The sequence below is a fragment of the Plutella xylostella genome, chromosome 4 (assembly GCF_932276165.1).
Source record: "Plutella xylostella chromosome 4, ilPluXylo3.1, whole genome shotgun sequence".
Taxonomy (NCBI): domain Eukaryota; kingdom Metazoa; phylum Arthropoda; class Insecta; order Lepidoptera; family Plutellidae; genus Plutella; species Plutella xylostella.
This window is the reverse complement of record NC_063984.1, coordinates 7,015,876-7,028,458: the sequence shown is the minus strand read 5'-3', so window position 1 is coordinate 7,028,458 and position 12,583 is coordinate 7,015,876. Positions and strand designations below refer to the sequence as shown.

The window sequence follows — 12,583 nt, the reverse complement described above, 5'->3', positions numbered from 1 at the left end:
CTTTACAAATTTTATCATCTAGTTTTAAGGCTGATTATTTGATGCCATAGTAGTCTAGGGTCTGTATTCACCGGCCGACACACTACTTATTTTATCATCTAGTTTTAAGGCTGATTATTTGATGCCATAGTAGTCTAGGGTCTGTATTCACCGGCTGACACACTTTGCTTATTTTATCATCCAGTTTTAAGGCTGATTATTTGATGCCATAGTAGTCTAGGGACTGTATTGTATGTATACATACCTAAGTACCTAAAAGACTGAGCAGAGATAAAATTCTAACTGAGTTTTTTATCTCTTATTATTGATTCTGTGATAAATATATAGTTATAAGTCGTAGGTATATAAGCATATCTGATAATATTCATTGTGATAAATGTCGTATTTGAATAATGAGTATAGTTGAAGCAAATAATTATTTATAGGTTATGTGATTTAAAATCAAAAATAAAAGCCATTTATATAAAATTTGTTTTTTATTAATAAATTATATTCAGCAAAAAATTTGCCTAATCAGAGTAAGGTTATTTTAATGCAACCGCCAGAGCGGTGGTAGCTCAGTCGGGTAAGCGCCCGCTTCTCACGCAAGAGATGCGGGTTCGAATCCCGGCGCTGACATGTACCAATGAGTTCTTTTAACTTAAGTACAATGTATACCATCGCTCTTACGGTGAAGGAAAACATCGTGAGGAAACCTGCATATCCAGATTTAGCAAGTCTAGATATGTGAACCCACCAACCCGCAGTGGACCAGCATGGTGGGAAATGGTCCAAGCTTAGAAAGGCAGTTTTAGACCTTGGGGATATGCACAAAGATTCCACTCGAGAGAGCCAGGTGCAGGTACTTACACCCCCACAGAGAATAGAATAGAATAATGCAACCGCCTTTTAAGGATTTCTTGAAATCCACAGCCTCTGGACGAGGTTGGCCCTCATGCGCCCTGCATCTGCATCAGCAGCACCATTAGCCACATTACCAATATTATTATGCTGCTGCCGAATGTCACCAGCAGCAGGCAAGTCGTCGGGCACTGGTAAATTGTGTGCATTTGCTATGTTGTGTAGCACACAGCAGGCATTTACAATTTTTGCAGCTTTGGTGGGCTCATAGTGAAGCACACGGTGTGCCAGCAAACATCTCCAGCGTGCTTTAAGGACCCCAATGCACCGCTCCACAGTATTTCTGACATGGCAGTGCATATCCGTGTAGTGTTCTTCTGGGGATCCTACAGCTGCATTGAGGATGGGTGTTAGCATCCATGGGCGTAGAGCATAACCAGAGTCCCCTGAAACAAATTTTAAAACAACAGTTAGCGGTTTTTGGTATTAGAATTCTTCAGTACTCCTTATAACTTTTGACTTATTAAGCTACTTATATGTACCTATACACGATCAAGTATTTCAATACTCGATACTTTGGTTTTTACTTATATAGTATTTAACTTACCCAAAAACCAACATACGCTGCCATTTCTATTGAGGTCCTCCATAAGAGTTTTTATTGGGCTCTGGTTCCACACAAAACTATCATGTGCCGCTCCTCCAAATGCTGCATCAAGGTGCATAATATTTAAATCTGCATCACATATCTGAAAGAAAGTTTGATTTGACTCTCCATATTCTATTGAAAAACCTTATAAGGAGAGGTGAAACTTGAGGTCAACAGCTAGTATAATAATGACACTTATTTCATTACTTACAATGAGCACATTCAAGGAATGATAATTTTTTCTGTTTAAAAATGTTTCCTCATGCTCCTTTGGCCGAATTATCGCAACATGCGTGCCATCAATGCATCCTAAAACTCCTGGAAAATGGAACTTTTCCATAAATCTGAAATGGAAGGCATACATACATATACACATTTAAAATCAGAAGTAGAACCATAGTTTATAAACTTTAAATTTACAACACAATGATAGGTACTTTATTTCATATTTGTGATAGTGAAACGTTAATTTGTAAATAGGCATTATCATATCTATAGTAACTTAAACTTACCGCCTCATTAAAAGTTCCCTTTCGCCTTCTGTTGATGGGAACTTTATAAATTTTTTCAATATATTTATGTTGTTCAGGGCAAGTGTTACCTCATCCAAGCATTTGCTGAATGTCGGCTGCGACATACAATGCCAGTGTGAGGCTCCAGCAGTTTTTTGGTAAGAACCATGAGCGTAAAATGAGAGCGCAGCCAGAAGCTGAAAGAGAAGTTCAATTAGACCAAATACTAACTTTTGTCTTGTTGCTTATTTTATATTACAGAAGACAACACTTACTTTTAATTCGTTACGCACTGCTGTAACTCTCTCTACTGGAGGCAATATTGGCGTAATTTCTGTTAACACCATGGCAAATATATGCTTTGTCAGCCTAAATTGCCCAACAAACTCGTCTTCTGGCAGCTCCATTGGATTGCTCATATCCCGTAGACGACGCCTCAATATATTTAATTCGGCGGCCTGCCGCTCCTCTTCAGCTTCAGCTAATAAAAAAGCTCGTGCCATTTCAGTCTAAAAAATTGTGCACAAATATTAATTAGGTAGGTATTGGCGTTAACAAGGTAGGTTAGGTACCCACTGAAAAAAACCAAATAATTTCCATTTTCTTACTAATTACATAAATAATATACTTACTATTTACTAATTATACCAAAAATTTGCAAGTATGAAAGATCACAAGAATCTTCAGTGTCACAGGCAGCTAGAGTAAAACCACACAATTAAAAAAAAAACGTTATTTTCTACATTCCATGGTGACTCTATGGTTTAAAAGCTACTATTTACTAGTTGCCCAAGACAAGACGGTTGGCCAACCCAAATTAGTACTAATGATTCCAACTATCCGATACAAAATACCAATCTCGGGTTTCGATAAAATATTCGCATACAAAATTTTAACAAGATGGCGGCCGGTGGGTATTGAAGCCCATACCAATTATGACGTCATTATTCCACCCCAACCGAACATACACAATACGAATAGTGTCAAAATTTGCTTTTTGACAGTAAGATCACGGTGAAGAGAGTTATCAACGAGATAGAAAATAACCCCGCAGATACATAATATGTCATTTTTATTTCAGGAAAAATGCGTCTATTATACTCTGCGGCCGTTATAAATGTCAATGTCAAGTGAGACACAGATAATCAATATTGATCAACAAAAAGTTGTAAAATCAATACATTTTGATTCAGAATTTTAGATATTTCTTGGTTTCTTGGATAGCTTGGATTTGTTATTTAATTGAAAATTCTACCTTTATCTTTGTCGACGCTGATTAATTTCTAGCCGTTTATTTTGTAAGTAAAGTAATTCTTTTATTTCCGAATACCTACTTCTTTCTTACTGAGTACTGTTTGCGAATACTTCTCTGTTTTTAGTAATTAACAAAGGGCTAATTATAAAAAAACAACGTATTTATCCAACTTAGGAATCATCTGTTTAACATATATTTGTTTTAATACTTACTAAATCCAAACCTACTCAATTACACACCCACAACTTTATTAGACCTTGATTCACAATAAGATTTTTCATATTATATTCACAATGTACCAACTACTACTAGTTTTCTCATAATGCTACAAATATAGTTAAAAAATTGTATAGTTAATGAGAACTAAAGTTTACTATCTAAACATAAATTGCAATAGTTTCATTTAGTTAAGTTATAGACACTTTACAGATAGTGCTGTAGCGGCTTCCAGCAGTCATGAGTCCGGTGGAGAGCGTCCCCGCGGCTGTGCTACACCGCGTGGACGAATATGTGGAGCTGCTCTATGACGACATTCCAGAGAAAATCAAGGGATCAGCATTGATTCTGCAACTTGCCAGGAACCCAGACAATTTGATAGAACTTGCAAGAAATGGTAACTGATTTAGTGTGTTGTTTCCTATAATTGACATAATTATTATTATATTCTACTTCTTAGCATGTTGGTGACGCAAGCTACAGATAGAAAATTGTATTGTTTTACAAACTTTTGTGACACTAAATTATAATTTCAGAGGCCTTACTAAGTGCTCTGTCCCGAGTGCTAAGAGAAGAGTGGAAGAGGAGCGTAGAGCTGAGCACCAACATTGTGTACACATTCTTCTGCTTCTCCACATACAATGAGTTTCATCCAATCATCATCCAGTACAAGATAGGATCACTCTGCATGGATGTTATTGATTATGAACTAAAGCGCTATGATCAATGGAAAGAAAAAGTTGAAGGAAAGAAAGCTGTTACACCTGATAAGGTATACTTTAATTTTCCTTACTTTCTTAAAGTAGTAATACATTCGTTTCCACTAGCTCATTAATTTACTATAAGTATATCACTAATGTTCTAAATAATATTTTCAGAGTGAAGTTCCCAAAAGCCGAATCCCTGAACCAAAGCGCAGACCAAAATCTGGTACATGGGCAGTAGCCGATGTGAATTTACAGAAGTCCAGGAGCCTGGTCTCTAGTTACCACGAGGATCTGTGCAATGCATCAGACGACGGGCTCTCCAAGAATGATGAGGAACAACTGAAGAGGAAACTGAAGACTCTGTCAAAGAGACAGGAGCAATTGCTGAGAGTTGCATTCTACATGTTGTTGAATATTGCTGATAATGTGAAGGTGGAGGAGAAGATGTACAAGAAGGATGTGGTGGGGCTGCTGATGCGGGCCATGGAGCGCCACTCGAACGTGGACCTGCTCATCCTCATCGTCTCCTTCCTACAGAAACTCTCCATATTCGTAGAGAACAAGAACAGCATGGCGTCCCGGGGAATTGTGGAGAAGCTGGCGGTCCTGCTTGATTCACCAAACGCTGATCTAGTCAATGTCACATTAAAATTACTGTTTAATCTGACCTTTGATACGAAATTACGTAACAAGATGATCAAGCTTGGCCTTCTTCCTAAAATTATTCAATTTACAAGTAAGTATAATAACTAATAAAACTAACTAATAACTGCAATCGTAAGTCATGCATTTCAGAACTTCTTAACCCTTATCTAAAATGATTTTTATTTCAGGTGATGATAAACATATAAACTTGGCCATGAAAATATTGTATCACTTGAGCATGGATGACCGAGTGAAACCGATGTTCACTCAGTCTGATTGTGTCAAATTGGTAAGATTTTAAGTGTTTATAAGTATTATCGAAATTCTGCCCAGACATTTATCCAGGTCAAGGAGAATAAAATTGAGTATGTAATAAAACAATCCAAGCACAGAGTTGTTAAATTACTTTCATGCTCTAATTATCACACAACAAACAACCTAGTTTAAAGTATCTATCGCAAAAAATCTCTGTCTCTGAATCCACTGCTTTTTTCTCAGTACTAAAATTTTAAAAGTCAAACACAATGATAACCTACTAATAAAAAAGAATAAATTCCAAATTCAAACTCCTTAGCTAACGGACATGCTTCTCCTCAACGTGAACGGCGAGACGGGCGGCGAGGGCGGCGGCACGGACGTTCTACTCGCCCTCTGCATCAACCTGGCGTGGTGCCCGCGCGCCGCCGCGCTGATGGCGGGCGAGGGGCGATTACGGGAGCTGCTCGAGCGCGCCTTCCGGCACAACAACGCGATGTTGATGAAGCTGGTCAGGAACCTGTCGCATCATCCGCAGAATCGACCGCTGCTCGTTGTAAGTTGTGTGGCAGGATGATGGATGTGCCTTGTGCGATGTTTTTCATACCAACAGAATGAACCAAACAGAAAGGCAGGCTAACCTAAATATTTTAATTAAAGCTTTTAGGTTAATTTAGGAAGGGATCTTCGTCACATTTGAACCAATATCTAAAAAAAATATACATATGACAGGTGGATCATGCTGGTCAAGAAATGGGCCTAAAGCAGCATCAGTGGGCTGATCATCTGCCAAGTGTTCCAATTCCAAACATCTCGTTTAAATTAAGAGGAGATTTAGACCTGCTAGAAACCGAAAACCTTGACATACTGACTTATACGGCCTGTACCGAAAACTAAGAGATAGAAGGCTAATAATTCTCATAATAATATTAACCATTGTCTGTCAGGAGTTTGTAGGCGACATAGCGGGCGCGGTGACAGGCGGCGGCGCGGAGGCGCTGGTGGCGGAGTGCCTCGGTACACTGAGCAACATCCTGCACCCGGACACGCTGGACGTGTTCGCCGTCGTCGAGCGGTACCACCTCGTGCCGGCCATCATGAAGATATTGGACCCTGGTGAGGGAATGTTGTGCTTGATTCGATAATTAATGGAGCGTAGTGAGGTATAACATTGTGTGGGCAGTCAACAAATGACGCTATTCTGACTGGCTAATCCTTACACCACGGTGACAAACCCTAGATACGCTCTACTGTTTGTGACCGACCAGCTAAGAAGTACTTACTTATTTTGAATGGTAGAGCATTTTATAAAAAAGGGCAAATAGAGTAGCAGTTACATTTTTCTGTAGTTTATGAAGCGTAGGTATTATAGATTCAATTATGGGCCTACTCCCTGGTCTTCCTTGTAATAGAAATAGAAAGCTTATGTTATTTTAAAATTGTAGTAGTAGTAGAATTAAGTAAAATTAAAAAAAATACTTGAATCAAAGTGTCGTGTTCGCCATTCGACGAAATTATACCATCTCTCTTTCCATTTTTAAACACTTATTCACCCTTTTTTTCTTTCCAGAGAGCGGTCTAGGCGGCGAGCTGGCTCTCGAGGGCGCGATCCTGGCGGGCGCGGTGGCGGCGGACGCGCGCGCGGCGGCGGCGCTGGCGGCGGCGGGCGGCGGCGGCGCGCTCATAGCCGCCCTCAGGGCTCGCCAGGCCGATGATGAACATGTGTTGCAGACTGTGTTCGCGTTTAGACAGATGCTGAGCCATCCGCCTAGCGCGGAGCATCTGGTGTCTAAGACTGGTAGGTCACAGGACAGGTGGACAGGGTAGAGTTTTTTCTTCTTAGTTACCTGTTATCGCTTCATCAAACTTTATAGTCATCACGGCCTTCATTGTGCGCCAGGCCGACGACGAACATGTGCTGCAGACTGTCTTCGCGTTTAGACAGATGCTGAGCCATCCGCCCAGTGCGGAGCATCTTGTTTCTAAGACTGGTAAGTCTACAGATATTTTTTTGTTACCTGTTATTGCTACATCGAACTTTATAGTCATCGCGGCCCTCAGGGCGCGCCAGGCCGATGATGAACATGTGCTGCAGATTGTGTTCGCGTTCCGGCAGATGTTGAGCCATCCGCCCAGCGCGGAGCATCTGGTGTCTAAAACTGGTGGGTTTTAAGTTTTTTTTTCCTAGTCGCCTTTTACCCAATGACGAAAGAAAAAAGAGGACTTGACATACCTACGTAAAAAAAAAGTGCATACCTTAACTCAGCGGCCAACTAAAATGGAGGGTGAGGGTCTTTTTTCTTTCGTCATTGGATAAATTGGGACTAGCAAGTCGCTTTGACAACTGACGTGCTTGTTGGTTGGTTGGTTGCAATGACGTTTCTTTCGTTATTGGATGGTTTGCTGCCACTAAACATGGTGACCGGCCGCAATATTGTCATTTTAGGCAAAGACAAAACTATTGTTGTCCTTTTTTACGTACGATATCACTAATAAGTTAAAAAGAGACGATGATATATGTTTAAGTAACGATGTTAATGCCGGGTCCTTTTTTCTTTCGTCATTGCTTTTATCGCTTCATCGCACTTTGTAGTCATAGGGGGCGCTGGCGGCTGCGGGCGGCGCTCAGCGAGCTACAGACCGTGTTCGTGCAGATGCTGAGTCGTCCTCGTAGCACGGGGCATCTTGTGTCGAAAACTACCAGTTTCGACACGAGATGCTCTGTGCTAGGCGGACTTGTGCCACAGCAGTGGGGGCGTGATGGGTCGTGATGTGATGATGATTGTCAGTGTGTTTACATACAAACACGATTATCTGTAAGTATATTTTAAAGCTTCATCAAACGTGTTATATAATATGAATGTTATAATTAAATGGGTCCATATTATGTGAAACTGTATCAGATAGTAATGCGGACTTAGCCTTTGGAGTGCACGAAAGGAACCTCCACGAGTGACGTATCAACTGTATTTTGTATACGTCCGCGTCCGGCCCACCCTGGCAGTCAGCGACTGACGCTGCCTAAATCAGTTCTTGTGTTGACACCGACAAGCTAAGAAAAATTTCCTAATTTTAACACTTTAAGGTATCTTTAGTCTATGCCTTTACGAAGCAAAAAATATTTAGTAGGTAGGTACTTAGGTAATTGATATTTTATTTATAGTAAAATCTTAATTTTATAATTTTCAGAGGCTCCAGCGTACTTGATAGATCTCATGCAAGACAAGAACGTGGAGATTCGTAAAATGTGCGACTCCTGCCTCGACATCATCTCCCAGATGAAGAACGACTGGGCCGCGAGGATCAAGGTAACATTTACTGTACGGTCGTTAAATGAAAGATAAATTAAACATTTTCCTTTCTACTACGCCTACGATAACAGGACAATTAACTTATAAAACTTATAGCTTGTAAAGCTACCTACTTTCCCCACTATTCGTGTTCTTTAAATGTTATTTGGGTAAATGATCCGAAACTGAATCCGACTGATTCAAAGTATATAAATCTATTATCATAAGTCCGCATCATCCAGCCACACTAATAACGTAATAACTAACGCTGAGTTGCTGAAAGGAACATTAATCTAATATCACCATTAAATCTATCTCTCTCTTTCTTTACGGTCGACATTAGCTTAAGCATAAGCCACATTTTTCCCAAAATGTAAATAAACTAACCATCCCCAGGTGGAGCGTTTCCGGTGCCACAACGGGCAGTGGCTGTCGGTGGTGGAGACGCTGGGCGCGCCGGGGGGCGGCGCGGGGGCGGAGGGCGAGGGGGACGACCTGCCGCCCTACCTGTCCGCCGAGTACCTCACCACGCACCCGCTCGCCACCTCGGGTAAATATTCACCCTTTGTATACTTTTTTTTATTTGGGTAAATAAGAATTAAATAAATAGGTATGCCTAGATCTGTTAATAAAAGCGTTACCAGATTTAATTAACAGGGTAAATAATACTATTGCGTGCAGCCGCTTGTATTGGCTTGACGGAGAATTTGTGCGTAAACGACTCAAACCGCCCGCCCCGCCCGCTTGCGTCGTGTACGCGGCCTAAAACAAACAACCCCACTATGGCCTATGTTTTTAACAGAGCATAGTTTCACAAGTTTCTTTGTTTTAAATGAAATCAGTGTGCTGGGTGCAATATTTGTTAATTTAATTTTCGTATGTCAACTGCATACTTTTTTCGTCCATTTTCCATTCGATTGAGGTATCGATCTCTTAACGCCACATCATTTATTATGGTTTGAGATTGATTGATCATGAGTAGCGTTTACACGAATTTCATTCCACTGTGATATAGGCTTATTTATTGTGTGTAAAACCTTTACATGTTACAGATTCCCAGAATTCATTGAACGATGAGTCCGACAGTTTTTCTGGAGATGTTATTGACTTAAATAACAGGTAACCTTATAGTTATTATGTTCTTAAAATACACACATAACTTTTCATTGAATGAAACACTGATTAAATTATATGTATTGCAATGTTTCAGAGATATCCACGACGGGTTCCTGGGCCCCCTGCAGGAGTCAGCGAATTCATTGGATAGCGACACTTTGTTTGCCAACGACCTTAAAGTTTTCGCTTAAATATTATAATGCACTAAAGGTATTCTGTATATAAAATTGACTGTGAATTTTATAGAGAAGTTCATCAAATCCCAGTTATTTAAACTGGTGGATTAGATCACAGTGCTAGAATCAGCAAGCAAAGTATTAACCCTTGAATAATCAATTCTCTATAGAGAGTTCCTACTTTATCCTTTGAGTGTAAGATCTATAATTTACGCAAACGGATATGTTTTCGCATACATACTGTGCTGTGTCATGTTCTGTTTCATGATTGTTACAGATCACCGGCAAACATGATATATGTATAGGCAACATTTAACCTTAATGACTGGGAGAACCGTAGCGTAGCTTCCGACTGACCAATCGCGCTGCACCGAACTCTCCCAATCTCTCCCTCACACCACCTCCCCCGTGTCCCGTGTCGCTACCTCATATACGCCTAAACTTGGCTTCTTTGCAGATGTCAATCTTGGCCACGGTTGTTTGCCGGGACTTCTTTAGAGGCACCGCATTTATATGTAGGTAAACGCGTACTATCGTAGATAACGTTAACTATCAAAGTGAGTTTTGTACCAGCACCATAAATACCTTAAATGTTGTTTTTTTTTTTAATATGGAGTGAGTAGTCACTATGTACCTACTAATATTTATTAACCAATGCATCGCTAAATATAATGATTAATTAAATAAAAGGTGTTTTCATTTTATGATAACGTAGAAAAAATATAACCGGCCGGATCCTTACGATTCGTTCGGGCGCAGCATGCGATAGGCGTAGACAAGCCGCGCAATATTTGAACGTGCCCTAATGCTAATGGTATTATCATATCCATTCTGTATAAAATAGGTCCTTGGACGCATGCATTGAGTATGAAATGCACCCGGCCGGGTCCGCGTTCTATGCTATCATGGGAACAGCATCGCAAGTACAAGAAAGTTATTATTCGTAGTAACTAATATGTTGGCTCAGAATAATAACTTACACACACACAGATATTTATTTGAGATGTCAATTTGACACTGACAGATCGACTTCACATAAAATTTGTCTCTTCGATCATCGCAAAAATCAAAATCTTAAAATTACATAAACACTTTGCAAAGGTTTGGACCACATTTTCGTCGAAACAATGAGCCTCTACTCGAGAGCATTGCCATTAGCAAGATCCTTGCCTCAGAGAGGCATAACATCTATTTTCAGCAGAAACTATGCCCAAGGCGAAGATATCGTCACACACACTGGCCAAGTACGAATTTGTGTTCAAAATCAATAATAACATCATTTTAGTCACTGTTAGAATTTCGTGGGTTTATTATATTGTACTTCGATGTTTCAGAAATGGGAAAATGACGACTACAGACTTGCAAGGTTCATGCATGCGCCTAAACAAGTGAACGAACAATGGGCTGCAAAACTGATTGCTGCTGTTCCTCCCAAGGAAGTGGACAAGCGCGTCGTGTGGTGCGATGGAGGCAGCGGGCCCGAGGGGCACCCGCGTGTCTACATCAACTTGGTAATTCATTACAGTGCAGTAGCCTGAAGAATACTGTATCAACAGGACTCATAGATCTGTTACCAGATCATAGACCTATTACTGGAACCATTATAATTTGTTCACTGTACACATACTTACCATTTTCTAACTAGATGCTCTTCTTTCAGGACAAGCCCGGTGATCATTCTTGTGGCTACTGTGGACTTCGCTTCATCAAAAAGGAGCATCATTAGAGATTGAAATAGAGGATTTACATAAAATGTTAGTTTTTAATAATTAATTAAATTAATAAATAACACATTGTTTTCAGAAAGGCAGAAGTTATATTTTTTCATTGGTTACAATAATCATAGTAAACATTGAAACTAAATTTCTCTAAATGAATAGGTAGTACCCAAAAGGCTTTAGGCTATTGCAAGAAACCAAAAACTTAGAATATTTAGATTGTTAAACAATATACAATCTGAATTCATTTAATAATTAATAAGTTTTAAAATGTCTTTTGGGAACTAGCTATTTATAACAGAAAATCAACAAAATATTATATTATAGCTCTTGATTGATTACATTTCAGTATCACAGTGTTCTAGAAGATTTAAACGAAATAAAATATATTATCTAGTTGCTGCTGCTCTGTGTGTCTCCGTCACCGGCACCCTCATTCTTCAGCTCTTCCCTGATGGCTCTGTTGGACTCCAGTAACTCTTTTAGTTTTTTGTGAATATCATCATTCTTCTGTTCCAAAAAGTCAAGGGCAATGTTCAGTTCATCCAATTTAGAATCCAGTGTGACATATTCTGAAAATATATATCAATTAATATGGAATAAGTGAAATCTGTGAGCATAGTAGAGCAGAAAAAGATTCTACTTCTTAACATTGAGGGTTGTACAACATTTTGCTAATTTAAAATATTGTATCACCCTGAATAGAGTACCACCATGTCTACACATAGAAGTGTAAATGATGAAGTGTGGTTTTAAACGCTGTCTACTAAGCCCGGAGCATAGAATAATACACTAGTATATAAGTCCATGCCCGTAGGTTCACATATAAGCTGTACTGGTGACCAAAAATTTCATGGAGACATAAAGATCATGATGCATAACAGATACTTTGTAAAACTTCATAAGAAGCTGTCGGTAACAGTCTCTACTATTAAACATAAACTGCAGAACGAGCTTTTCAAAGTAAGTTTGTTACCTTCGGCAATAGTGCCGTCATTTTCGTCTACCGGATCTGTCTCTTTCTTGGGCACAGTTTCATCATCACTAGTTCTACTATCGTCTTGTCCTGCCATATCTTAACAAGAAGGTAAATCCGAAATATTGTGTATTTTCAATGGGTTAAACCACGGATCAAAACAAAGTACTCAGAAAATAATATTCACCATAGAGAAGACAAATTAATGTCAAGTGATCTAGACTCCTC

The 12,583-nt window shown here is 39.6% G+C and overlaps 4 protein-coding genes across 5 annotated transcripts; 2 read left to right on the top strand and 2 right to left on the bottom strand.

The window, feature by feature from the left end:
- Positions 1-751: 751 nt before the first annotated feature.
- On the bottom strand, positions 752-3,052 carry LOC119690779 (putative nuclease HARBI1). The gene is made up of 6 exons (XM_048628609.1): positions 2,634-3,052; positions 2,277-2,510; positions 2,002-2,198; positions 1,701-1,833; positions 1,448-1,589; positions 752-1,286 (listed from the first exon to the last, which is right to left on the bottom strand). The coding sequence occupies exons 2-6, from the start codon at positions 2,502-2,504 to the stop codon at positions 889-891; spliced, it is 1,098 nt and encodes a 365-aa protein (XP_048484566.1). The 5' UTR covers positions 2,505-2,510; positions 2,634-3,052; the 3' UTR covers positions 752-888.
- Positions 3,053-3,146: 94 nt separating this feature from the next.
- LOC105388345 (kinesin-associated protein 3) lies at positions 3,147-9,707 on the top strand. 2 transcript variants are annotated; one of them, XM_048628545.1, is made up of 12 exons: positions 3,147-3,299; positions 3,686-3,869; positions 4,009-4,244; positions 4,351-4,915; positions 5,013-5,113; positions 5,399-5,635; positions 6,027-6,195; positions 6,650-6,877; positions 8,269-8,387; positions 8,766-8,919; positions 9,422-9,488; positions 9,580-9,707. In XM_048628545.1, the coding sequence occupies exons 2-12, from the start codon at positions 3,713-3,715 to the stop codon at positions 9,674-9,676; spliced, it is 2,130 nt and encodes a 709-aa protein (XP_048484502.1). In that variant the 5' UTR covers positions 3,147-3,299; positions 3,686-3,712; the 3' UTR covers positions 9,677-9,707. The 2 variants fall into 2 exon arrangements, with proteins under 2 accessions (XP_048484502.1, XP_048484508.1); XM_048628551.1 differs by having other exon boundaries at positions 3,675-3,869.
- A 981-nt stretch (positions 9,708-10,688) lies between these two features.
- Positions 10,689-11,471, top strand: LOC105387174 (probable NADH dehydrogenase [ubiquinone] iron-sulfur protein 6, mitochondrial). The gene is made up of 3 exons (XM_011557866.3): positions 10,689-10,905; positions 10,996-11,172; positions 11,322-11,471. The coding sequence occupies exons 1-3, from the start codon at positions 10,789-10,791 to the stop codon at positions 11,385-11,387; spliced, it is 360 nt and encodes a 119-aa protein (XP_011556168.1). The 5' UTR covers positions 10,689-10,788; the 3' UTR covers positions 11,388-11,471.
- A 17-nt stretch (positions 11,472-11,488) lies between these two features.
- Positions 11,489-12,555, bottom strand: LOC105387164 (bublin coiled-coil protein). Its single transcript, XM_011557855.3, has 2 exons — positions 12,356-12,555; positions 11,489-11,951 (listed from the first exon to the last, which is right to left on the bottom strand). The coding sequence occupies exons 1-2, from the start codon at positions 12,450-12,452 to the stop codon at positions 11,773-11,775; spliced, it is 276 nt and encodes a 91-aa protein (XP_011556157.2). The 5' UTR covers positions 12,453-12,555; the 3' UTR covers positions 11,489-11,772.
- Between the last annotated feature and the right edge of the window lie 28 nt (positions 12,556-12,583).